We start from the raw sequence: 27,349 nt of genomic DNA, 5'->3' as shown, positions 1-27,349 counted from the left end.
AAAAATGACGGTATTAAAAAAGAGTTCAACTCTTCATTTGCCTGACAGTGAAAATACATTAAATCAGGCACACTCAAAGTTTTTCATTAAAGGTCTGCTTATGAAATTTTGGTGAGGTCAGAGGTCTGGAACAATGCTATAAAAATGCATTGACAAAAAACTGACTTTAATCAGCCTTGCTTTAAATCGATCCAACAGCGGCTGGTCTCATTGTGAAAGCAGACGTGTTTGGCAGCACAGATAACTGAGGATACCTGAGGATTATCACATTTAGATGTACATAGTCTGCTAAATGGATTGCAACATGCAAAAACGGTTGTGTGGATGGATGCAGAATCATCAGTTTGTCGATACTGTGATTGTGTCACAGGAATTACATACCAAGGCTCACCTGATCAAGTGTTTTTGAAACATGAATCCTGTCGATTTACTGTACTAATTGTTACTCTGCTTGAAAATGTAGAATGGGATTACATTTTTATGAATGGTACATAATGTTTAGGACTTTGATTTGGCTTAGGAATGTATTCTAGTGACTTGCAAAGCAATGACTTCTCTCCTCCTGTGGTAAGCACCAGTGTTTTGTTATCTTGAACACACTGCTAAGGTGCTAAGAGACTGTTACTCTTTTTGCTCCTCCTGGGGTTTCTTCCCATTTCTTCTACGTTAAAGGTGTTTTTGGAGTTTTTCCTTATCTTAATCGAGGGTGTGAGGATAGAAGATGTTGTACTACTGTACAGATTGTAAAATACCCTGAGGAAAAAATGTGATTTGTGACATTGGGCTAAAATTCATCCTGCAATCAGAGTGTGTCTAGTCTGAAAAACAAGTCTGTAAATGTGTGTGGTTTACTCCAAAATTAAGAAATGTCTTTTTTTACTTTTGAAGAAGTGTTAGTTGTTGTTTCCTAAATCATTTGTATGTCATTTGTATATTAGATTGGACCTGTCTTATCTGGTGGCTTAGATGCAATATTTAGGGTAATATCGATCACCTTTATCTAACTTAACAATTAATTGTCCTTCCTCTCTCCCTTTAGGCGACCTGTTCATCGGAGGTCTGGGACCCAACATGTATCAGAACCTCCCTAAGCTGGTGGTTTCTCGGGAGGGCTTCCAGGGCTGCTTGGCCTCAGTTGACCTCAACGGGCGCTTGCCAGACCTCATCAACGACGCCCTTTTCCGCAGCGGGCAGATTGAACGTGGCTGTGAAGGTAAAGATGGCCTGTAGGATCTGAGAAAGATGACCTGCCGTGTGAGATTTATTAGACTAATTAGAAAGCTCCTCAGTAGTCCTTAAAGCCATTCCCTGGCACAGTTAATCCTACTTATTTTCTTTTCCTTTGCCAGGCATTTGTCACATTATTGGGTAATACTTTAAATTCATCCTTTAGTTTCTCAAATAATTGCTTGTTAAATTTTTATGTCGCTTCCATATATTTTATGGTAATTACAACTGAAACTTGAATGTCAAGTTAAGAAGCATGGTTTTCTCAGATTATACAGGAAAAGAAAAATTAAGGAAAATAGTAAGTAAGGAAGTACATTTATTTCAAATGTTTGCTTATTTTATAATATTAGAGATTTCATTTCAAACTGACTCCCTTAAAGATGCTTGTGTTTGCACTAAAACACCCACCTTCCTACCTTTTATTCCTTTCCAGCCACTAATATTCCTAAATCTTAAAGCAAATTAGCTTCTTACTAATATAGAAGGCAAAGTTGCTGTTGATATGATATTTGTACAGTGATGCATCATTAATTTTTATATTTCTTTATTGCCGTTATTTTGATAATAAATTTGACTTGAGTCTGTTTTCATATATATTGGATATTCCAGTACATCCTCATGCAAAAAAAAAAGAACCTATGAAATGTTCAGTTTTTCCTATCTAAAACTTAACTGTGGTAAAAACATATAGTTTTCCTTGCACACAGTGCAGGACCCTACATAATTCCTCTAGAGGGCAGCAGATGATTAAGATGGATTCAAACAAACACTGCAGCCTCTGTGAGCCAAACACAGGATTCTCTATAGCCTTCACTAACAAATCAACACAGTTCCCCCATGTTGCACTTTGCCAAAGTGACAAATTTGAACAAGTTTTGAGAACACTAACAATGCTGGTCCCTCACTAACCTTTACTCTTGTTTTCCGCTCTGCTCTGTTCTGTTTGTTATTTTCTTTCTGCGCTAACAAAGTTGGTTTCACCAAAGCCGACCTGCAAGGTAGAGGGTTAAACTCCGCCTCTCGGAGGCCTGCTTGCCTGAAAGTCTGCTGTGTGCAATGCATTGTGGGTGTCACCATGGCAATAATGTCCAACGGTGTTGCAGAGGTGACTTGCTCTCTGAAAAAGAAATTAATACCAAGAGAGACAGAGAGACCACTGGCAGGCAAAACTAGAGAAAACCACAAGATATACTGTATGATTATTGCATAATTAATAACTATGCAGGGTGAATATAGCCATAAATATATTAGATTCCAGCTGTAATTATGATATCATATATATCATATTTCCTCTCCAACTAACCTGTTTTAATAAAGTTTAACAATATTACAAAAAATGAGCAGACAGTATAATTAAAGAGCAAACAGAACAGGTTAGGTAAGTGATGTTCATATGAATATGTGTCAGTCATGTAGATAGCTTAAAAAGGAAAAAGCATTAGGCAGCGTCTCAAAGCAGAGGGAGACAATTTGTGGGAGTTCTGTACTGATCTTGTATGAAAATGCCAGTTGTGACATATTACAGGCAGGGCATAGACAGAAGAAAGAGGCTGTCACTGCACATCTAAACTCTGTCAGTGTGCTGCTGATGTATAAAGCCCTCTCTTTCTCTCTTTCTTTTTAAAAAACCCATCATGTTTGCCGCTTCTCCCAGATGAGAGTGTTTTTCAGAGAGCGAGCGGCCCCCTGCTGCAACACCCAAAACCATTCAAATACTCCATCGCTCGCACTAAAAAACGACTTTGGATGTGTGCATAAGAACATGAGATTCACATTAATAAAACGGAGGAATACATGTACGCACACAATGTTGGGGATGCCTTGTTGACCACCGTTACTGTACATTACACAGTAAACGCACTTTCAGCTGGCAAACTTGCTCTGTTTTCCACTTCAAATGTCTTCTTCTCTTCACATTGTCTTGCCGAAGACAATTGCTCTTAAACACTGTTTACTTGCATTTGTCTACCATATACTCGGACTGTTGATTTTATTTTACTTTATTTACTTTTGTTTGTTTCCTCTGTGATTATCAGAAGGGGTTTTGTCTAGGTTTTCCCCCCCCGTGTCTGTCTAGACTCCAATGGGGAGGACTGTTTATCTCGTTATTTATGCTGTGCACTTGTCCTTATCTGCATTCCCTCTCAGTATAAGTATTCAAAAGTAAGCGCCATGTGTGGTGTAGACACATCCAGTTTGACTTTGAATACCCTCCTTAACTCTGTCTGACTCAAGTGCATACATGAGGATATGCACTACGTTTTGTCAAGTGCTCTTCACGTTTCTTTTCTTCTCTGCTCTTCATGAATTCTGTCTGTCTAGTGTGTCTAGTGTTCACCATGTAGTCTCACAGTGAAAGAGATGTTTTTGAAAGAAATTTGCCAGGGTTACTTTTATACCATTTTGATGAGTAGTGTTTAATGGAGTTTTTATCCGTGAGTCATTTGTTGAAAAGTTGTTTTTTGATTTATTTTAATTTTTTGCCCCGCTGTCTCGTCTTGCTTGTCCACAGAGGGAATGCAGCGTTCTAAGTTTTACTCGGATAAAACTTTTCAAAAACTAACTGTTGGAATGATTTTAAAAAGTGCATGCATGTCGACCTGCACACACACTCAAAAAGAAGGAAATGATGGGATGCTGACAGTGTCATCACAAGACGTCACTGACGTTCCAAATAAAAGGCAGCAGCATGTCTTAAACGCAGATTAGAGAGCATTGCACAAGCTCAAACTAGCATCCTATACATCAGTTTTTACACTCATTAAATCTGTATACTGATGCTCCCACTGCTTGAGAAGCGTGCCGATGATCCTGTGAAAACATTGCACCTCTGCTTTCAGTTTTCCAGTGTGATCGCAGCTTTACCCAGCATGAAACAGGATTCCCCAGACTGTTTTTAAATGTGTTTTACTCCAGGTCAGGGTTCCTGTGGTGACACTGTTTGCTCCTTGTCTCTTCCGAGGCACACACATGCTGTATATATCTATTCTTCACTAGAGTGCATTTCTTCTGCATGGGTCCTGCATTGTTAAGACTCAGCAGCAGCACCTAATGTTGCTTGACTTTGCACCTGTGGTATCTCCTTCGCTCTTTCCCTCCCTCCCTTCTAGGCCCGAGTACGACCTGCCAGGAGGACTCGTGCGCTAACATGGGTGTGTGTATCCAGCAGTGGGAGAACTTCACTTGTGACTGCTCCATGACATCTTATTCAGGGACTCACTGCAACGACCGTGAGTACTTATACGCTAAAGATTTATCTGAACATGTCTTTTATGTGGTTTAAAGGGGTACTCCATCAATTTTGCATGGCAAAGTCAATTTAGTCTTTTGTGGCTCTGGAGGTAGTTCTGTTAAGTCTGAGAAAAAGTGATATTGGCTTCAAATTGGTAGGTGCACATTTGTAGGGTTAAGTCTGGATATCTCAGCTCTTTTTTTTCTTTTGCAACATTATGGTGGCAAGTGCAATACTAAATTGATGGAGTCCTCCTTTTAAAACATGTGCAATCAGTCAACACACACAACTGTACATATGACACTTACATCACATAGCATTTACTATACACATACATGCATGATATGTATGTATATGTATAGTAAATGCAAGAAAAAAAACACATCATTCTGATAACATGCAGCAATTTCACACTAAAAAATACTACACACACCTACATGCACCTTGCACCTACATTGGGTGCACCTATGGAACCTTGAGACCCTTTCTGCAACTGTGAGTACCACTTCTTTGACTAAAGGGTTAGGGTCTGAAGATGTTTTCATCATGTTGCCTATTAGGCCTTTGTCAGATATGCTGCATGGAATTGGTGGTGAAAGCCTCATGTGATCTTTAAACAAAGCAAAGCCGATGCGGGCAATTGTCGAGGGCGTTTTTTTATGCTGCAATGCAGGCAACTTGTCCTAACAGGTATGCTTGATGTCCTGAGCTTTCACATTTTATGGGCTTCAGAGTGAACGGCTGTGACTGATGATGTGTAAAATATCCACTTCTGCTTCAATCTTCTTTACAAAAATGCCATTCAAATAGCTACCGCAGAAGTTTAAGTGTGAGATTGTGTGCATGTGTGTGCAGGGCTCTCTTATCCCCATGACGACAGGGGACTTCCCCTCAGTAATCACGGCTGGCGGTCTTTCATTTAGCGGTTAATAGTGGGGGCATACTGCTGCTGGGCCAGACTAATGAGGTGGTGGAGGCTGTTAGGAGAGCTGCTCTCTGTGAGCGCTGGCATCCCCTAATCATCCAGACCTTTCTGATGTTAGACCCGGCCACTATGTATGACTTCATATCTCTCAAATTTTCTTCTTTCTTTTTTCTGCTTTTCCTTCTCTCTCTCACTCTTTTTCTTCCTCTGTAAAAGATCATATGGTGCAACCTTTGCACACTGAGGAAGTAATCGACTCCAGTTCTCTGTTGGTAATAGGAGTTGTGTTTTTATGTGTTAATTAGTGATGAGAAGCCCTCATTAATTCACCTTGCACGGCTGCCTAGGATGACTTGGAGGAAAGTTTCATTGATTTCATATCGACACAGACATATTTCTTCTTGAAACACAAGCGCTTGGATAGTAACTCCGTTTACATCTTCATGACATTGCAGGTTGAAGTCTTAGCTCTCCTGTTGCTGGCTTTGGAGATAGATGTTCACTAATATTGACTGGACTGTTGAAGCGTATAATAGCATTCTTAACTGAACGGTATTGCCCTTAATGGAAATGTTGTAGTTAATTTTCTTTCTTTTGCTTTTGGTTCCTTTTCTTTCAAGCAATTTTCATTTCATTTCAAATGCTAGAAGCAAGAAAGTAAATAATAAAGAGAGAATGGAAAAAAAGGATAATGAGCCAAAGTCGCTGGAGTTTACATTTTAGAAAGTTCACACACAGGTCTATGTTACACTCTCTGCCCAAGGTAAGAGGTCTAGTTTGCTTCTCTTAGACTGACCCACTCCTCTGGTGTTGACTCTGATGACAGCCCGTGTACTGTGAGGTTTCATGAGCTCTGCAGTGCAGTCAGTCACCACCAGGTGGCAGTAAATCCATGAGCAGGACCGCACACCATCCTTCCACGCTGGGAGTAAATGAGATGCAATCCCCCGAGCATGAAATCAGCTTTCCTGTTATTTTCCTCTACTGCTTTGCCTCCTGTACTCGCCTCTCTCTCTTTATCTATTACCCCCCTACAAACTCATAGCCTATCCAATTTTTATAGTTATGGATCATAGAGAGAAAATATTGTGCGATCTCCTAAACAATGCAAAATCCAATGTTGTACAATGCAATCGTATTGCCAACAGTTTTATTGTTCGATTGAAGTAGCTTGATAAAAATGAACACCGTCTCTTTGCCTTTTGCCTGCATGTGTGCTCTCTGTGTGAAAGTGTGACTGCCTTTTATTCAGTGAGCACAGCGCTGTGAGAGAGTTTCTAATTAACAATGCTGGAGTGGAGCTTCTCCCTCTGTTTCTCTTGGTCTCCCTCTCTGATAGCTGGCAGCAAATATCAGTAATTGTCTGCTTCTCTGACTCCGTCTCAATCCATTGTCCAAATGAAGAAACTTGAACAAAGTAAAGTGAACATTTCTGCCAGTAAAGCCTCTCGCAGTTTCATCTTGTGTGGATTGTTAGCGTCAAGCCTCCGTGCCCTCTCTGCACTTCTCCGTTGTAGCTGACAGGGCTCTAGGTAGAGAGAAAAAGGCAGGAGCTATCTATTTTCCTTCCACTTATTCTTGTGTACCCCTGCAGCCTGCACTTTGTGACTGCACACCTCTACCATGGGAAGAGGACATAGAAAATTTGCAGGGCTTTGCAGGTGCACCATAGAGGCCTTTCTCAGAACCACTTGGACAGTCTTGAGGTACATGCCGTGCCCTACACTGCTTTAAAAAAAGCGAGGGTTGGGGGTTGAAGGGTGGACTTTTTATAGCATTTTCATCCTGCTTGGTTCTAGCTCACTGCTTTTGTCATGCTCATCTCCATCTCCCTGTCGTCTCATATCCACCCCCCCTCTTCTCTTCCTCTTTCCTTCCATTCTTCTTCTCTCCTCTCTGTTTATTTATTTATTTATTTTTGTTTGTTTGTTTTTCCTTTTTTTGTGTGTGTGGACCTCTCCTTGTCAGGTTCTATGAATACTTCAGATTTTCATTTAAATCCAAGGACATGGGAGCTGTGGGCCAAGCAAGAAGAGCGGCGGACACTCCTCTTCCACATCCAGAGCAATTACTCAACTTACGTAATAGAATTATCTCTGCAAAGGTCGCTGCATTGTTCCACAGTCAGGAACATGGTAAACAAACAGAAAGAGAGAGTGGAGAAGGGAGAGAGAGGCTGATGACAGGCACCAGAAAACTGTTTGTCAGTTCGATGCTGACATTAGTAATTGCTTAGATAGATTTAGCAATGGATTTTTCTGTCAGTGTGATGATCCCAACCAACCCTCTGCTCTTGTTTAACCCAATGTCCTTAATATACTTTTCAAGGCCTGCACAGAGAGCTGTAACCATATCTGTATAACTGCTTACATAAATGACAACGCAGCAGCGGCATTGCTTCTTTCACTATTTAAAAGAAAATAATCAAGGCATTCGCCTTGTAGTCATTTTTCTTCCGCTCATTGGGGAAAGGAGCGAGAAGGAGGATAAAGAAAAGGACAAAGCAGATGGGGGTTGAGGAACAAGCTGTGTTTCTTCTGGTCCGCAATGTTCTACTGAGTAGAAAATCAACAATAATAACAACAGTTTTCCTCTATTGAATGTGTCTGCACGACAGTATTAAGCCCAGAGGGGGAAAAAAGGCGGCCACACAATGGAGCTATTCAGTTTGACATGACGTCAATGATGAGTGAAGGTTTTAGAATAAACAAATAAATGAGAGGACACACACACTGCTGGTAGATTTGAGAGGGTATCTATAGACCCCCTCATGCATACTGTAGGTGTTTTCACTGGAGCGCTGAATAATTTAACCTGCTGTCTCTGTAAATGGGATTAAGTAGCGATAGCTGGCCGGGACCGGACAACAGGTGTTGAGCAGGGGTTAGTTGGCTATAAAGCAAACCACGGGAACCATGGAGCTTGGCATGGGTTCAGTTGGGCACAGATGTATTGGTGGCAACTTTTGATCATAATATATGAGGAACTTTTCAGCCAATGAAGGCAACTGGCATTAAGATAAATCTGGAAAGGGAAGCAGTAAACAGGGAGAAATAAATGAGAAATGTTTTTGTTTCTTGGGTTTTCCTCTTGCAAACACTTACAGAAAGTTTCCATACTGTATGTGAAAGTACCTTTTGGCTAAAGAGGGCTTATAAGTGGAGCATAGAAATACGAGAACATCTGCCTATAAATACCACAGGTAGAATAGAAATGGGCCAAAAGAGTTCCACAGAGAATGATTTATCCTCAGGGCACAACCTATCCCAAAAGCACACTTTGAAATGATCTCACTCTTTTTTATTAAATAATGTTGTGACACATAGTAGCTAGCCCTGGAGGTGCCCATGACCGAGGGATCATACGATCAGGTGGTTTAAACACTAACTCTAAATGGCAGCTGAACGATCTGACAGCTGCCTGCAGTATTGTCACACAGAAACATGTTTTGGATGATGGAGGAAACCGATCCTATTGTTGTTGAGAAAAAGAGTGCTCGAGGAAAAGTGTAATTGCCCAACATCAGCCCAGTGGAATTGCCCAAAACACATACATATACGAGAAAGCAGAAACATAAAGTTGTCCCTCGAAGGTTTAAAATCTCCCCTCCTCTCTCCATCACTTTATCACTCTTCTTCCTTGTCTTATGATATCTGTATTAGAACCAGGGCTGCATGTCCAGCCCTTGGGGGGTCTAACGAGCTGCGCTGCTATTGGCTGATCAGGCTAATGATGCTTGCCCAGCACTGCATCATGTAACTGTGATAAGACTGGATGTCGCTTGTGTCAATCGATGTGTCACCGCCGTGCTCAGAGCCGCGGTATAATTGGATATATGCTGGGTTGTGGAGCCTAAATGCCCCAGTAAATGCCCCAGGGCCAGAAGAAAGAGAATATAAAACGGGTAAAAAGATTGAGGAGAAGAGTAGGAGATATTACTCATGAGTGTCAATAAATGGGCATGATGGTGAAATGCGTACTTTTCCATATTTTTGGACCATTTATTTTTATTTTCATATGCAAATATATTTCTGTCTCTCTGATACATTAGTCTTCTCACATGATTACTTTTCATAGTTGACTTTGAGCTTCACTTTTCAGTACTGTACAGTATATTGTATAAACAATGGATGAAATAAGTGTAATAAATGCGCAGAGAATTATCATCTGACTCTGCAGCTCTACAGCGCCTTTTAGCTTGTTTTAGCTAACTGTTTTTGTTTTGTGTCTACAACTCTGCTCCCATTAACCTTTTTTTTCCAGCTGCAGCAAGCAGCTCATTTTCAGTCCAATGCCTGAAAAACCTGCTGCTGTAACACAAGAATTCCCCAATTTGGGACCAATTAAGTGCATATGTCGATCTATATTTATTTGTGTATGTGATAAATGCTGACAAAGTTAACAAGCTACAGTAAGAGAGCTAAAAAAAAAAAAAAAGCATGAATATTGGACTTGCATTCCAGGTGACTCAGAAACACCAAATTAATGCTAATCCTGCTCTGTGTCTTCAGGATGTGTCAACAGACAACTGTTTGCTAACACATAAGCCATAACAAATTTATGAGGTGATAAAATGTTAATGTTGTGTATTCAGTTTGTTTCTCTGCCCACAAGTAGCAAAAATATAATTAATGATGCTTTAAAGTCTGCCAGAGAGTAAGATCAATATCAATCTCATTTCTGTCAGTTACAAACTGGATTCTGAACATGTTTAGCCTAGCTTAGCTTAAACACTGGTCGATTCAGAAAGGCTCCGGCATGTAACTCCATATTAAACCACACATTGTTGTTTTATATTTCAATTTCTATCAAGATTAAGAAGTAAATAATATAATTGTAGCCTACATGTAGCAGATGTGCAGCGATTGAATTGTATTCCTCAAAAAGCAATAACAATGTAAACTTCCGGTGAGGGGAGGGGGGGTTGAGATTGGTCTAATAAGCAGCAACACAGAGCTATCAGGACGCTTTCCTCTCACACACGCTGCATTGATAGTCACATAAACACACACACGCGCAGTCTACTCTCTTACTCCCTTGTTCCAGAATCCGGGAGATTGTGTCTCATTAGGCCCTACTCTGTCTTTGGTTATGCCTCTAAGTGCAGCCACGCTTTGGCAGAGAGAGAGAGAGAGAGAGAGAGAGAGAGAGAGAGAGAGAGAGAGAGAGAGAGATGAGAGAGAGAGAGAGAGAGAGAGAGAGAGAGAGAGAGAGAGAGAGAGAGAGAGAGAGAGAGAGAGAGAGAGAGAGAGAGAGAGAGAGAGAGAGAGAGAGAGAGAGAGAGAGAGAGAGAGAGAGAGAGAGAGAGAGAGAGAGAGAGAGAGAGAGAGAGACGCCTGTTGGGGCGAAAACCAGCTTCAGTGAGGTCTGAAGAAGTAACGCTACATTAACGGTAACAGCGTCGTAACGGGGGAAACAGTAATGAATTTGATTACTCGTTACTGAAAAAAGTAACGCTGTTTATTTATAATGCCGTTATTCCCATCACTGAATATAATAAAATGTATTAATTATCAATCTTTGAGAATGTAGATTTTTTTCACTTTCAAAAGACCCTGGTGGCCTGCCTCCAGTCTTTAAACTAAGCTAGGCTAAACATTTGTGACTCCAGCTCTCTACTTAACCTACAGATATGAGTCTGATATCCATTTTTCATATTATTCTCACAAACAAAATCAAACAAATGTATTTCTTAAAATGTTGAGCTACTCCTTTAACACGGAAAAGGATTGATCACATATTAGTTAACAACCTTATATCCTAGTTGATACACAGGTGTGAAAGTTCTAAATAAAATCATAACTTCGACGGCTGTCTATTGAAACATACAGTACCACTCCTCTCAGACTCTCAGCAAACTGCCTCCGCGAGCAAACAAGAGAGATGTTGTGAGGGAAAGAGAGGGAGGGAATGATTGAGTTGAACACATTACAGACAGTTACGATGAGGGGCATCCATCTGTTTTGGTGCCATGCGGGTAACCTTGAGGCTGTCAGAGCGTTCCCAGCACCCAACCTGGCCCTCACAGACTGAGAGCCCAGCCACAGACACATCCATCAACACATGTTCCTAGACACATTTCAGGAGCGCCGGCAACACATACAAATCACCCAATCAATACCGCGAACACCTCGTCTGAACTTCAGGGTTTTCGGGAGAAACGTGTCTTGAGTAAGTGCAGCTCGCACACATGTTTTCTTTCGCAGCTGTGATATTTCCTTGTGCTCCAGTCTTTCTTTCATACATGTCTCTTTCATCATCTTCCTCGACTCTTACTTTTTTTTCTACTTGTATTTTTCCAAAGAAGATCAAATAATCTTGTCTTTTAACCCATTCTCCTGCACCATCTCTGTGTGTCAAGACAATGTGTTAATCTGTTCTCTGTCATTCGAGGATCATTGTTTTGTGGGTATATTTTATTGTTTTTACTACAAAATCGCTGTAAGAGCTTGGTTGATTCAAATCTTTATTCTACATAAAGTGTATAGCCCGCAGGCAATGTTCTTGCAGCAATGGCTTATGATATTCGTTTAATTGGCTCCACTATTCAGGCTTTTGTGTGTCTGTCTCTGTGTGTGTATGTGTGTGTGGAGGGGGGGGGCTGACCTTTGTATGGTAGGATGAGTGTCTTTTTTTTTTCCCCTCTTTGTAGCGTGTGCTTTTGTCAAGGTAGGCAGGCTTGCTTCTGCTCTGGAGTATTTCTCTCTCGTGTGCTATTGTGTACAAATTGCTGGCGAATTTTATGTGACCACACGCGGTCACTTTTCATGTCGTATTTGCTTGCCTGTTCTGAACAATGAGAGGAATCAATAGGTAGCTTCTGATCAGCCTCTCTCATGGCTACTCTGAGTCAGGGTACTTGTGCAGTGCAGCGGATGGATTCGAAAGGCCAAACAAATACAAGTAATATGTCAATGGCAGACAGCATTCCCACTCTGCACTCAATTGCACCAGTGACTACATACAATACATACAATAACCACTGCCCCCCCTTTCTGCAGTTTCACAACATCAAGTGCATAGATCAAAAAAGAAGGTGAGATGAGTTGGTCTCATTCTATCGGTCTATTGTTCTTGTTGCACTCCCCTACTCTCCCTCTTTTTTTTTTCCTCTTTTGTTTCTCAGCAGCAAGGCTGATAGGTAGTCATCACTAGTAGGGAGCTAAACCACTCCAAGCAGACTACAAAGAATAAAGCTCTCCTCTGCACAGCACTTGCAGGAGGATACTTCATCTGAAAAAAGGAGCAATGGTCACCCACACCTGTTTGTATTAATTTCAAGTCAGAAGTCATTCTAACCATCTCTATAACTACATTTTAACAAGTGCCAATCTTAGATAGGCTTGATAAAAAGCTGTATGTCTGGCGTCCACTGTGAGACACCGTTTAACATATATAGGCTTTTACATAGTTCACACTGTTCCCTTTAAGGTAATTGGCATTGTGTGGTGTCAGAATTAGAAGTTATAGGTGTACCCATAGGGTGGTCCTGTCATTCATTGAGTTCAGTTGCCATAGTGAGGTCAATCTTAGGAAGATTGTGGGATGAAATGATTTGGCCCTTTGAGAGGAAAAAAAGGTGAAATAGCTCTGTTTAATAGCTTACAGCCATTAATGTTAACCATTAAGAGACTCTCAGCAGAAAAACCCTGCAGTGCATCGTGAAGGGCATTCAATATGGGCTCAAATGCACTCCTTTGAGGAGCTGACCAAGACATCTGCCGTCTCCATCAGATGAAGCCGATTTTCATCAGGTGAAGGCATTTTAAAAGCAATTACCTCTGACATTTTTATTTCTAAAGAGATGTGTATCTGAAGCCTGGAAAAAGCATCAAGATGGTTTATATGTTTAATTGCTCTAATGTCTGTTATCTGGTGTTTTTGGTGTCTTGTAAGCCCACTTGGGCTGGGTACTTCTGGTGTATGACAAAATCAATCAATCAATCAATCAATCCAAAGAGAACATGCATTTTGCCCTCCCCTGGTATACTGAGAAGGACTTCACTGCAACCATGGATACAGCACTGGATATGTTCAAAACGTTAATTCCTATGAAATTGTGGGAAGTCTAAAAAGCCACTTCCCACTGAAATAAAATTACCTGGATGAATGCATACTGCATCTCTGGTGCACATCCTCTGTGGGTACTGGGTCCCATGTAGCAAACGCACCAGAGACTTCCGCAGGCTGAGCCGGCTAACTTTCAGTTTAGGTCTTCGCAAACTTGAATGGGGATACAATGATTTAATCATGTGGTGTTCCCATACTTTCCAAGTGTTATCGGACTGAATAGATCAAATTCTGATAGTGAAGTGAGTCATTTCACACGGGTTGTGGACTAAAAAAAGGTGTATCCATTGTTTTACAGCTGCTCCTTTTCCAATGATTTTTGTGGAAAAATACTAATCTACTAATCTAGTGCATCACAACAACAGTAATCTACTGTATTGCTGATAAATGTATTGCCTTGATCCAGATAAGGTGACAATTGTTCTCCTCTTTGTATGGCTGGAGTAGGGAAATATGTAAATGAAATGGTAAATTCAGTAGAACTTCTTACTCATTTGTCTACATAGCTAATTTCATTACTGTGTTTGTAGTGCAATATGTAACAACCCCTTCTCCCACCTCCCCCTTCCTCGCCTAAAGATAATGGAGGAAGTGAACATTTGGCAGTCATGCAGTTTGTCTCATTGGCACTGTGTTTGTACTTGATTAATTCAAAGATATACATACTTTAACTTCACCTAGTTAAAACAGAACAGTTCCACATCTGTTGAATTCAGCAGAAAAAGTCTTATCTCTGTTAAGTGACATAGACAAATAAGAAGTGAATTGTAAAGTTTGATTGCTAAATAGAAGAGCACTGTTTAAGTGTAGTCTATTATTCATTAAATGAATGCAAAGTGAGCAATATATTGGACCCGTGGACATATTAATAGAACTGAACATCATGTTCCAACACGGTGCTCTATTCATTCAAATGTTGGAGAAGATTTTTGATTATTTTTTTTTTTAATTCCCTATGTAGAGCCAATTGTAAGTAATTGGAATGCATTAGAGACTTTATAAGGCTGAAGGATAGGTTCTCCTTTGTCAAGACTCTCTTAAAACAATATACAGGTGCCCTAATAACCATCGAAATAGCTTTTGCTCGTTGTTATCATTCCTCATTAATGATCCTCTTCTAATGTACTTACAATGTAAATGAAGTGGGACACAATCCACAAAATTTATCTGATGCTAATATGAAGTATTTTTAATGCCAAATTCTCTCTCTTAGTTCCTGTCCTTCTAACACAGCTCAACGGGGAAACGCTGTTCAAGGAAACACAAAGAGGGAATTTTATACTAAAAAAGACTCATTTTGATTAGACTAACTCAAACTGCCAAAGCCTCATATAAGTTTCAGATACATTTTTTAATACATGTTTGCACAAAACAAGGACTGTGGATTATTTACTACATCAGTTACATTGTATGCACATTGAGAAATGATATTTTAATGGCCAGTAGTGGCAGGAGGAATGATTACAACAAGCAAAACCTCAATGCCATTCCTTTTTCTGATTATTATCTTAGGCAAAAGGTATTTTTCTGGGCTAGTTTTGCATCACATGATCAGTAATACTGACTGGGATTACGCTAAATTTGCCTCACAGCCAAACACAACATTCTCTCTTGTTGCCAATGCAAACAGTGAAGTAATGGATGCATGCTGGGCTAGATGTTACACTAGAGTGCTTGTGTTTGCTCTGTTTTTGTTCAAGAAAGTTCTTTGTTAAAAAGATAAACTACTTTGACATGACTGTACACTCTGTTATTCACTTTACTGAGAGTCTTTTTTCATGTCGTTAGCTCAAACACACACAGAAGCTGGGAATGACGTGTGTCCTGATACTGACGTCTGACCTAACACTCTACTAGTACAGTGCCAATGCTGAACTGCGTGCCTAATAGTTGCTTCCTCATAATTATGATCCTCTCAAAGTTACCATTCTGTCTCTCTTTCACTGACCATCCTGTCGCTTTGCTTTTTCTCAGCCTCATCGCAAGATGCCTGCAATTATTGTGTCAGCAGCTTCCCAGTTCATCACTTAGCCCCCCACAGATGGTACTCGCAGACTCTCACAGTAGATTATACCAACTTGCTATTGGTGTTTACATCCACAGCCTACAGATTTTCCACCTGTCTCCATAGGAGCCATCAAGGCACAGCTTTGATCAGCGTACTGCTGACTGAAGTGCAGAAAGGTGCAACATATAAACAACCACATATCCAACATATATTCTACAATCCTATTGACCATGGATCACAAGCAAATATTTGTCTTTATGTTGGCAGGATGTTACACTATATAAAATTATATTTTGGTTTCTAGTGTGGAAGGAAATTTGGCCATTGACCCCTAAATAGTTAATTTCCAGAAATACAACTATACATCTTTATCTTAACCTTAAATGCACAGAATTAAACATTTTATACATTTGTCCGTTTGATTCCTTAAGCAAATGTTTATACTATGCTACACCATGAAGGTACACTATGAAGGTTTGATTAATATTATTTTGCTCTCTGCTGTCTCCTTAAAGCTTCTGCTATCTTTCCTGTAATGTAAATTGACATTACCTTTTTAAAAATACAGTACAGCTCCCCAGTACATACATATAGTAGTGTTTCCACCATTTGGCTCATCATCAGCCTGCTAGAAGAAACATGGCATGTAAAAAGCCATCTCCCAAAAGGTCATAATTTATATTCATTATACAATGGCCTGGATGAATATGTAATTTTGATTTGCTCAAGAGGTTGTTGATTAATTCACATATCAGCTCTCTGACATATAGGAATATGTACTTGTCCTTCTTACTCTTTTTATTCTCATGTATCTTTGGTGTCAAGGATGGCAGACAGTACTGTAGATGTCCATTGCTACATAGAAAGAGGAAAGTAGGTCCAACAGTAAGGCTAAAACTGAGCTTGTGACAAACATACAGATTAGTGTTAGCAGGAAAATAGTATGTGTGTTCAAGTCATTGGTAGTCTCCTGCACGTATTTGTTTAGCGACTAAAAGAAACAAACTGATCCAGACTGACTGTTCAGTTGTCATATTCACAGCTGGAATACACATCTGTGGCGATGTAGCCCAGTAACAACTCTGCGCATAATTCACAAGCAGCCATCTTCTACACACTCTCACTTTGCTTTTCAAACTAACCACACCTTTTTTTTTCTTTCCATAACACACATTCCCACACACATACACACAAAGTAGGACACTGATGCCATTTAGATTAGTTTCCCATGTGACCGATGCTGACATGAATTTGCTCGGTGACAGGGGACCCAATTACAGCAGAGGGCTGATCGTACATGGACCCACCGTTTCAAATTGTCCCCCCAGCGTCAAGCAGAGAACAGGAAAGTGTGTGTGTGTGTGTGACTGTGTCTGTCTGTGTGTGTGTGTGTGTGTGTGTGTGAGACTGTGTCTGTGTTTGGGGCTGTAACTGTGTCACTGTCTGTTCATGTCTGTGAGGCAGAGGCTAAGATAAACACCAGGGTCAAATACATCACTGTAACCGTAAAAGTAATGCAAAGTGACTGCTGTCAGTCTTGAGATGATGGATACATGTTATAAACTGACACACACTCACTCACATCTACACACACATGCACAAATACATAGACTTCTGTATCTTTTAGGAGGGGGGAGGTGCCAGCGTGCTCTCTCAGGGTTGGTTAGTGTCTTGGAAACTTGCTTTGAACAAAAAAAAGGTTCAGCACCTACACCTGCTCCATGTTTATCTTTGTGTTTAGGACAGTTTATCTTTGCCTTTACAACTAAGCGAGGCCAGTTACAATCCTAAAGACATGTGGTGTGTCATAGTTGCCGTATTTATAACAGCTGAACCCCATAAACCTAGAATGTGCCCTCTTGGTTAAAAATCAAAATGTTAGCTAAAATGCACAGGCCCAATATGAGAAGACATTTCCAAAGGTCATTAAGATGTAGATAAGATATTACAGACCACATTTCTTTTTTAATTATCATTTAAGAGTCTATTTCCCTTGCTATAAGTCTTCCCTCTGCCTGACAGCTATCTTAACCAAATCAAGCTCAGTGGATTGATCTGTAGGCCTTAAAAGGGGAGAGAAATAAAGACTTACCACTTCCTGTGGTGACATAATCGATTGTAATCAATCGTCTTTGGCTCGAACTGTCAGCATGCTGCTGATTGAGATTCCTGATTGCATTCTGTTCAGGCAAGCAAGCATCTGACGTGCGTGTATTTATGCATGCCTCTTTGTTTACGCGTGTTTGCTTGTCGTGTGCATTTTTGCAGCGCCCCATACGTGTGCACAATAGCAGCCGTGCTGTCTCTGTTTTATCCCAGGCTATTTTCAAACCTTGTTCGCTTCAACATGCACTCTCTCCTCTGCCCCACTTCTTGAAATGTCTCTGCGGCAACGTGAACCCCACACTCTGCAAGTACTGTTTGTTTTCCCTCCTCTGCAGCCTTGCTTTGTTGAATCGAACCTTCTCCTCGCCGGAACGTCTGCCACAATAAAAGTATCTTCCATCGGAGGGGTAATGCTTTTGAAGGGCTTTGCGTGTGTATTAGAGTCAGGCTTGGGGAACACACTGGGATGTCATATGTGCCATCCTGGAATGAGACAGAATGGCTGAGAGTGCCAGAAAATCCTTTCCCCCATCCTTTTGCTGCAACTGCACACTGAGCTGATTCACCTGAGCAAAGCAGGGTATTTTTCTGTTCTAAATGAATATTTTCCAAAAATGGCGTAGGTAATATACTTTTGGCTCGTTTTGTTCTGCTCGGTGAGTGGTCGACAGTGATGATGGTGGTTTCCCTCTTCATTATTCACCATGTAGTGTGTGGCGAATGTGTGTGTGTGTGTGTCAGTGAGACTGGCCCCGGGCTTTTGCCAGCCCATTACTCCCTCACTGTTTTGTGTGGGTGTGCGTGAGCGAACTGTGTGTTCAGGCCTTACTGATTGTTTCACCATCGTAGGGACCCTCATTACTGCCCCCACACTGTCACAAGCATCTGCTCCCCACCCTCCTTCTTTTTCTGCTCATGCCATGCACTGCAGTCAGCACCAAGCATGCCCTGCACTGCTCTGACATGGAGCGAGAGGGGAGGAGAAGATAGGGAAAAAGGGACAAGACATTAGAGAACACAAATTTGGGAACATGGAAGGACGGAACATAGGAGTATGTCCTCGCTGCCAGTTTCAGCAGGCTCTCGGTGGGTAAGCAGACCTCTGCTCAGGCTCAGATTTAGCCATCTTTGGACAGAGATTGGTCTGTGGCCCTAGTTCGACCCCTACCCAGCAGGGCCCTAACCCCAGGCACCCCTGAGAGAGAGAGAGAGGCAGCTTTTACAGTGATGTATTGCACGGCCCTGTGTGCAGTAGCTGGGGAAGGAGGGGAGGTCAGGTCTTAAAGAGAGAGAAAGTCTGCGTGAGGGAGAGGAAAAGGAGACAGAGAGAGAAGGCATAATGACTGTGTCAAAATTAGCCTGGCTCACCCAGAGAAAAACAGCAGCATGTGTTACTAATGATTTGTTCCAGTAAAGCCCAGTGAGAGGCAAAAAAACAGGAAAGGGCACAGGAGACTGAAAATGAAGAAGGGGATGGAAGGGAAGACATTTCTCACAGCGCAAATTGGAAACACAGCTCTTTCTTTTGGTCTCTCTTATTAAGGATTGCCAAGACAGGCAGACACTTGGAAGGCTCAGCTTTATTAGCACTTAATGGCTCTGAGGCCTATAGATCCAAGTTGAATATGAGTGGTAATGAAGATCAAATATGGATTCTTTAGAAAAATATCAACTAAACAACTAAATAATTTTAACAATGAACACACACACAACAAATAAAATATTGTTTACCCCACTTTACGAAGTCTTAGACACAAACTTTTTGAATAATAGATCTGGCATGGCATCATTTTAGTTCACTTGTACAGATCCCACAATGTACATATTTTAAGACAATAATTCTTTGAAAGGCTTTTCCATATGAACAGCTGTACACCGAAGTGATGGAACATCCTATTTTAAACATGAGCTCTTAAAACTACGACAAGATAATTATTTAATGACCTCGAGGTGAAAGCCATCCATTATCATAGCATCAGCCAGGCATCACTTTGTGCTGTCTTTGTGGTGGCGTTGCTCTATTAACTTGGTCTAATTCTTCAGAGATGCAAAATGAAAGTGATTAGGCTTTCCCTTGAGACTTCTTTTTTTCCCCATCCTTCATTTGCAAAGATACAAACCCTCAAGCTTTTCTTTTTTGCTTGCTTTTTCAACATCCACTTCTATCCGCATTCACTTGTACCCTCCAAATCTGAGAAGGAATAATTGAGGGGGGTGGGGGGTGAGGGGGGGTGTTGTGTCTGAAAAGCTTTTTGTAACCATTAAATCATAATTTATTATACCAGTCACTGCACAGTAACCAATTATCACATGCTACTGAAGCCAGTTTTGCAGGTACTGTTTTTTCACCTACATGCCATATTTTGTCATTAGTTATGAACAGAAAATTTGATGAGACTGAAAGTAAATACGGGATGTTCATTCTCTTGTGTGCATACACATCTAAAATTATACATTTGTGGCAGGAGATCGATGTTATATCACCTGTATATTATTAGCACTCCGCTATTAGTAACGTGATGCATGTTGTGGGTAATGCTGTTTGTCAGAGTTGCATTGATTAGTAAATGGAAGGCTCCTAGGAGAATAGAGGATGATGGCGACTATTAGCTATGACTACACTCATTAAATAATACGAAAAGAGAGAAATCAAAAAGCAGTGATGGTGGTATAATGAAGCTAATGTGAAACGGGTCAGACAAGATGCTGAGGTCAGACATCATATGACAAAATTACATCATTATTGCTGTGTGAGTAACCTAAAATGTATCAAATATTGAACATTAATGGTTTGATGAGTGACTTAAATCACAGTTTGGTACACCTGTGGTAATAGAAAAAGATTACACACTCATATATCCAGTGCAAAATTTAAGTAACTGTCCCTTCTAAATCATTTTTATAGTTGTGGTGTCTCTGCTAGTTGTCTGATCTTTATTCTTAAGTATATACTACCATTAGTAGAATAAAAGTCTGCAGAAAGATGTATGTGGCTGAATAGATGTCATTTTCTTGCATGGTGTTAGTTTGCCACTTACCAACAATCAACCTCAACTCGCTTTACCGCCACACTTTGATGTTACATTTACGTAAAAGGCCAAATTTGAAGTTCCAGGAGTGATAAGAGAATTGTTTTTTTAAGTCCATGTTAAATCCTGAACATTGGCATTGCAATTACACAACCCTGCAATCTTGTAAAAATGACCTCCTCAGCTAGAGCGTTGTACCTTGTAAACTAATGGATTCTTCATCGCGTCTCAGCCCCCCCCCCTTTAATTTCATCTGACAAGTTTTCTGCAAGTTAGCATAATTCAGCAATAAATGGTTGACGGAAAAACCTTAGATTTCTGGATAGTACTTTGGCAAGACTGGCATCCATTATTTTAATGGTTTGGAATTTCATTCCAACTGGGGCAACCAGTGCTAAAATTATATTCCAACATGGTACTATAAGTCACTTTGAATGAAATCACCCAGTGAATAGCATGAAAAGTGATGATTTTTTATCTTCTTATTCCTGCAAGAGTCCATTGGCAATCCTAAGCCTTTCTAATCACAGAGGACATCCCTGGCTGTTGAAATATTCCAGCGATTTCTTAATCTCTCTCAGTGATCCTACACGGTTTGTGCAAAGCGACCTGGCTTCTCACAGCACGTGTTTGGAGAAGCAGCATAAACTTTCCTCTTTGGCAGTTGACTTCTGTCTTTTATTAGAGAAACGTTCTGTTCTTTCCCCTCTATTTTTTCTCCCGTTTTTACCTAACAGGCAGCAGACAGCAGAGACTGTATTAATGTATTTGTCCTCCCACTGTCACCTTAAGTTGTCACTTGAGCTGGATTGGCATAAGCAGGTGAGTCTTCTTGTATAATGCACCTCAAAAGCATGAGCACAAATGCTCATTTTTAAAGAAGGTGTTTTAGGTTGTAATATACTGTAGTGTACTCATGGGGTTTACTACTCTAATTACATTTTTATAGCTATGAACCACCAATGTAATGCTAATTGTATAGATGGAAAACACTTGTATTTTTACTTTCACTTTGTTGGTGCCACAGTGCTGACCGCCAGAGCTTCCATCATGATGCTAACCTTCTGCTAACTGCCCCACTGTACATTTGGGGACATAATTCGTGGGACACTCAGCAGAGTCAATATGCTCTTTTTCTGCTCCATTTCTGCTCGCCTCCTCTGTGAATCATCACCATCGTTATATAAATGACTTTAAAACACATTGAGACACCATCAAGAGAAATTACGCATGATTCCTGAGTCACGCCTCATTTAATGGGCCGGCTGATTTTGTTTGGGCTCAGCAGTGTTGCTCTCCTTCGGATGTTCTGTATCCCCAGGACACGTTAGACCAGCACGTGGGGCGCGTGTGTGTGCACGTCTACGCAGTGTAGTCTAGAGAGAGGCTTAATGTGTGTCTGCATGAACATCCAAGTGGAGTATGTAAATCTCTGTGTATGAGGATTAAATAGTTGAGGAGGCTGCTATGAATTACTGCTAAATTTCAGTAGCCAAAGGTTAAGTCTCTCCTTTCGCTTCAGGATAGTTCAATTCATACAAGTGAATACTGGCCTCTTTATACTGGCCTCTTTACCCAGAAATAAATACTGGTGTGCAGTTTTGCTAAGCATGAATTTTGAAAAGTTAATAGATGTAAAGAGATTTTTTGTTTTAAATGGATCCAATGCAACCATTGGGATGTAAAAGTGCAATTTTTGTTCTAGCACGAAAACTAGATGGTGATTTGTATAAGTTTTAAATTTCAAATTATTTTACTCCCTCTGAACCCTTTCCCTTCTGCTTTTCTCAATCTGAACTAGCCCTTTGTTCTGTTTTAGAAAATATGTTTTAGCAATGATAAGCTTTACTTGTAACTTGCTGAAATGAAAATATGATGTAAAAATGTGGAAAGTTTCTTTGGAGTGCTGAGACTCATCCAGGGGCTTATTGACTGTGAAGACGCCGGGGGAAAGATAACGCTGTGGAACAGATTGTTCTGTGATAGTGACTAATATGTCACATAAAGTGGGCTGTGTTGTGTGAATACACGCAGCTTATTTAATAAGAAGAAATGCAGTCTTATACTATAGCACAGTTTCCTCTACACAGTTTGGTGTGAATGAATGCCCTGTGGTAATGCAATAACATTTAAACATAAATTCTGGTAGTGTGAAAATGAGCATTATTGTCTCAACCAGCTTTGGTGATCCTCTGACTATCCCTGTAGAGCCACCATGAGGTTGACAATTATGTTTTTGTTGTGAAATATATTGAACAATATCAATTGTCTAAAAAAAAAAAAAAAAACGGTACAAATATCTAGGGAGCCCAATGACTCTCTGGCAGTCTGATTTTTCATCTAGCACCAACAACAAGCCACATAAAATCACTCACCCAGTGAAATGTACACATTTACGAGATGTATTGGAACAACATTTGATACAGACAACGATTTTTCCCAAAGAGCATGCTAAACATAAGCATGTTAGCATACTGACATTAGCCCTCAGCTAAAAGCATTGCTGTGCCTAATGCTGCGTCCATGCTATGTCACATGTATGAAAAGGATCAGGAAGATTCCCATGTTAAGGATTTGACAGCATTCACATCATCTGACAGCTCAGGAAAATTGTATAATAACTGAGTTGGTCATATGAATATATAAAAAAACTGTACATTGATAAAATTACATATCATTTCAGTTTGGGTTATTCACATTGAATGGCAGATTTTTGCTTAATTTTCCGGCAAGTCTGTAAGTCAATATTATGATAACTCCAATATGATATGCTTCTCACTCCTTTCTTTCTCTCTCAACCCAACCGGTCAAGGCAGATGGCCGCCCACCTAGAGCCTGGTGCTTGAAATTTTTTTTTTTCCTATTAAAGGGAGTTAAACAGTTTTTCCTTGCTGAGCTGTCGCCAAGGGCTTATTCATGGGGGAATGTTGGGTCTCTTTAAATTAAATTAAAGAGTACGATCTAGACCTGCTCAATGTGAAAAGAGCCTTGAGATAACTTTTGTTTTGATTTGCTGCTATGTAAATAAAATAAAATTTAATTAAATTGAATGAACGTGGTAAAGTTACAGCCTCACTGAGCTGCTCACATGGCTGCACTGCAGACTCTTAGTTCTGTTATAAAGTAAAATGATTAGGACTTAGTTGAAGATTTAGACATTTTCAGATGGTGAATATTATTGAATACTTTTTTTTCAAATTCTCTATATATCTTACTTTCAAACAGAGATGATAACTCACAGATGTTAAACTAGGTCCTGATTTTTTTTCTTTTTTCCATTTCCAATCTAAACTCTGAAGTTACTTTTGAGATGCCAATAAGGATTCAGTAGAGAAACTCAATGAAGCTTCACAAATGGCAGTCTTGCTATTAATTTTAGCCATACGATGTTCCTCTCCTATCTTTTCAGTCTTCCTACATCTACTACAGCACATCCCAGCACTGGGATCAGTTGTGATATCAGATGAAACGATTCTTTTTTTTTTTCCTATCATGTCTGCTGCTGCTCTGGAAGCCTCTTATCATCATGTAGTTTTCTGGTGCAACCATATCTGCTTCATTTGTGTGTGTGTGTGTGTGTGTGTGTGTGTGTGTGTGTGTGTGCGTGTGCGTGTGCGTGTGTGTGTGTGTGTGTGTGTGCCTACTTGTGCATGTGGCTGCTCAGCATCCCACCGATGTTACATGCTCATGTGAACTCCAGTGGAGAAGATTGACAGCTGAGATAGATAATCGCACAGGGATGCTAGTCGGAGAGGGGCCATAAGAAGGGAAATGATATGTTTAATACATTGAGATTTGACAGATTCAAAGCAGAGAGACACATTATTTGCCATCTCTATTTCCCTGCACAATGATGCTGGCAGAATATGTTATGATCCCACACCATATACTGTACAGTAGCAGCAGTACGCTTTATTTGATTTAAATGGATTGTCTTGATGTTAACACGGTGTACCATCATATTAGTCACAATGCATTTATCCCTGAATGGCTTACTATAAACTAGGATGCCATGTGCTATAATATCTTTACAATAACAGTGTACGTTATTGTTCAGATAGTATCATTGTCATCTACTGTGCATTGACAGGCATGCTATGCTTTATGGCAATGGTATTAAGATTACTAACTCCTCTTGTGTGAATAACCTTCCACTTGTGACCAAATTGACTTTCATAACCTTGCATTTTAACCTTTTTTCACATTACACCTAATAAATGGGTATTTAGTACATTGTTCATTTTTATGCTGAAGATATTTTCAATGTGAAGCTGAACATACTCCACTTGAAATTGGAGATTATATTACATGTCTGTATTTCATGTGGAAAAGCAAGATGAGTGCCTTTTTCTAAGTATATATTTTAAAGTATATATTTCCCTCTGTAGACACTCTACACCTGTTATGATCCTTTTCCGAACCCAGAGTTGTGCTGATTGGGCCTGAGAAGTGTGTAATGAGTCTGTGTGTACCTGCATTGAGCAGTCAGACCCTGCACACTCCGAGGGAGCTGCAATCAGGAGGGCAAACCTGTAATTCTAACTTCTGACTTCTTTGGACTTTGGTGCGTGCAGCCAATTCTGTGTACATTTGTGTGTTTGTGCAGGGGGCTGTAAGTGGCTGTTATTACAGGCTGTGTCCCTGCCATTCACTGTTAGGGCACAGGGGTGTCTAACATCTAATTTTGGTCAGCACCCCAATCAGACTGCTCAGGCCATCTCCTGCAGGGCCAGCCACCCGGGAGGCGGCATGTATGTATGTGTGTGTGTGTGTGTGTATGACTTTTTGCTCTTGTTGTGTTGGCGTGTGTGTCTGTCTGACCTCCAGCTCAACCCCCCTTCAGTATCACAAACACCTCTAGGAACCACATTGCCAATCTGGATGACCATTCATCATTTCCATATTGTGGCCTTGATGAGAAAGGGTTTAATAATACATGTGCGAGGAGATAAAATCAGGGGAGAGAAAATTAATATTCTCTGGGCTTGTCAGGCTCATTTAAGCAAGCCCTGTGTTCGTTGTGTGGCCTCTGACACAGATGATTGCGTGGGAAGCTATGCAGTTTTTCCTCATAATTACTTTTCGCCATGCCGCTCTTGTCCATTGTCAGCCTCAATAAGGCAGAGGTCTGTGAAAGAGAGGAAGAGAATGCAAGACAAAGAGGCAGAGATGTAGGCTACGGTGCATGGCTTATTTCAGCTTGAGTCCCTGAACGTTAAAACCAAACACAATCCTCCTCTTTAAAAAAAAAAAAAAAAACACTTGCTGTGCTTTCTCTCATCTTCATACCCCTGGTCCACAGTGGGACCTGGTGATATGTCCAGTGGCTATAACTAAGTCTTGATCTGCTGACAGATTTGTGGAAGTAATTACACCAGTTCAGATTTACTGAGCTAATTAAGCGATTACAGTCAAAATATTAAAATTGGGATGCTCCAAGAACTAACTTACTTATGCTCCTTGCTCCTATAAGGCATAAAGCATTAATCATATTCCTCCACCCACATCATGACCTGAAGAAATTAGTTATGCCTTATCCTATGAAAGAGTAGTAGTAGTAGTAGTAGTACTAGTATTGGTGGTGGTGTTCTTTATTTGATGTCTTATTAGGCCAGAGTGAAGGGCAGATCTATCACAGACAGTCATTATGGAATGAGCTGACTTTTTTAATGTCGCATTTGGTTACTCGTCAGCACTCATGTAGTAGAACCAACTTGACCAAGGTGTTATGTAAGCAGATCCTTGTTTTGAGGCTGTATAGGTGTTGCAATTCCAGATATTATGAGTCTTGTGTAGGTGCTGCAAGCTTTCACATTGTGACTAATCAGACTTCCCAGGTGCACAAAGTCGTCAACAACCTTAAGTGGCTCATCAATTATAGTGATATTTATAGTGTGTTTTGGTGTTTATAGACATCACTTGGGTTTTGGTGACGTTGATGATGATGATGAAGCCTGTTTTATTGAGCGTATAGCTGGTGGGTGCTCCAAGAAGCCTAGTGGAAAATACCTGAGATCTACAATTTTACCTTTGATTTCACATTTGAAAACAAAACAAAAATCAATTGACTTTTGCTGTTGAAACAATTTCCATACAGCCTCATGCATACTGATGCGTCAGGTTTTCCACAGCATCTGCATCAGGGCAACAGACCAATATTTTAATGCAAACGATTTCAAGGTGATCATACACAGCAGTGCACCCATGGATACACCCACAAGCATACATCAATGAATAAATATGTAATACTTTCAGGGGGTATATGAGTGCATACATATTCACATGCCTGGTTGCTGTTACACATCCACACTCTCTCCAGGGTTCAGCGCTCGCACAGCAATCAAGCAAAAAATAATAGAACAGTAATTTACTAACTTGTGTGACAAATGCCCTCTTCTCCACGCTTATCTACTTTACTTCATCTCAGTCCCTTTTTCGCTGCACCCCAACAGCATAGTACAAGCAGAAAAAAAAAAGTAGGCTAGGAAGCATATCTGTGCACGAGGCAGAGTCATTTTAATTGAGTGTGTTGAGCGATGAGGCTGCTTGGAGGTGCTTTAATTTGCAGGGATGGCTAAACAGATGTAGCATCATAAAGTAATGTAATGGATCCCCCCCCCCCCCGAACCTCCAGCATTAAGGCACGCGAATAAGCCTGGCTAAATGATGGCAAACTAGGAGAATGAATGGGAAAGAGGATTTTTACACTAAAAATACTTAAGTAGGATCACATTTTTTTGGATGTCTCA

At 40.4% G+C, this 27,349-nt stretch overlaps 1 protein-coding gene across 1 annotated transcript in view; it reads left to right on the top strand.

Moving 5' to 3' along the window:
• LOC128377575 (neurexin-3b) overlaps nucleotides 1–27,349 on the top strand; it is a 216,389-nt gene that overhangs the window by 50,945 nt on the left and 138,095 nt on the right. Inside the window, exons 10-11 of the mRNA XM_053337537.1 lie at nucleotides 1,040–1,213; nucleotides 4,341–4,460. Of these exons, the coding sequence (XP_053193512.1) occupies nucleotides 1,040–1,213; nucleotides 4,341–4,460 (294 nt within the window). The remainder of the gene's footprint in view (nucleotides 1–1,039; nucleotides 1,214–4,340; nucleotides 4,461–27,349) is intronic.

Source organism: Scomber japonicus, chromosome 17, assembly GCF_027409825.1.
Source record: "Scomber japonicus isolate fScoJap1 chromosome 17, fScoJap1.pri, whole genome shotgun sequence".
NCBI lineage: Eukaryota > Metazoa > Chordata > Actinopteri > Scombriformes > Scombridae > Scomber > Scomber japonicus.
Note: the sequence above shows the minus strand (reverse complement) of the source record. Positions and strands in the feature narration are given on the sequence as shown.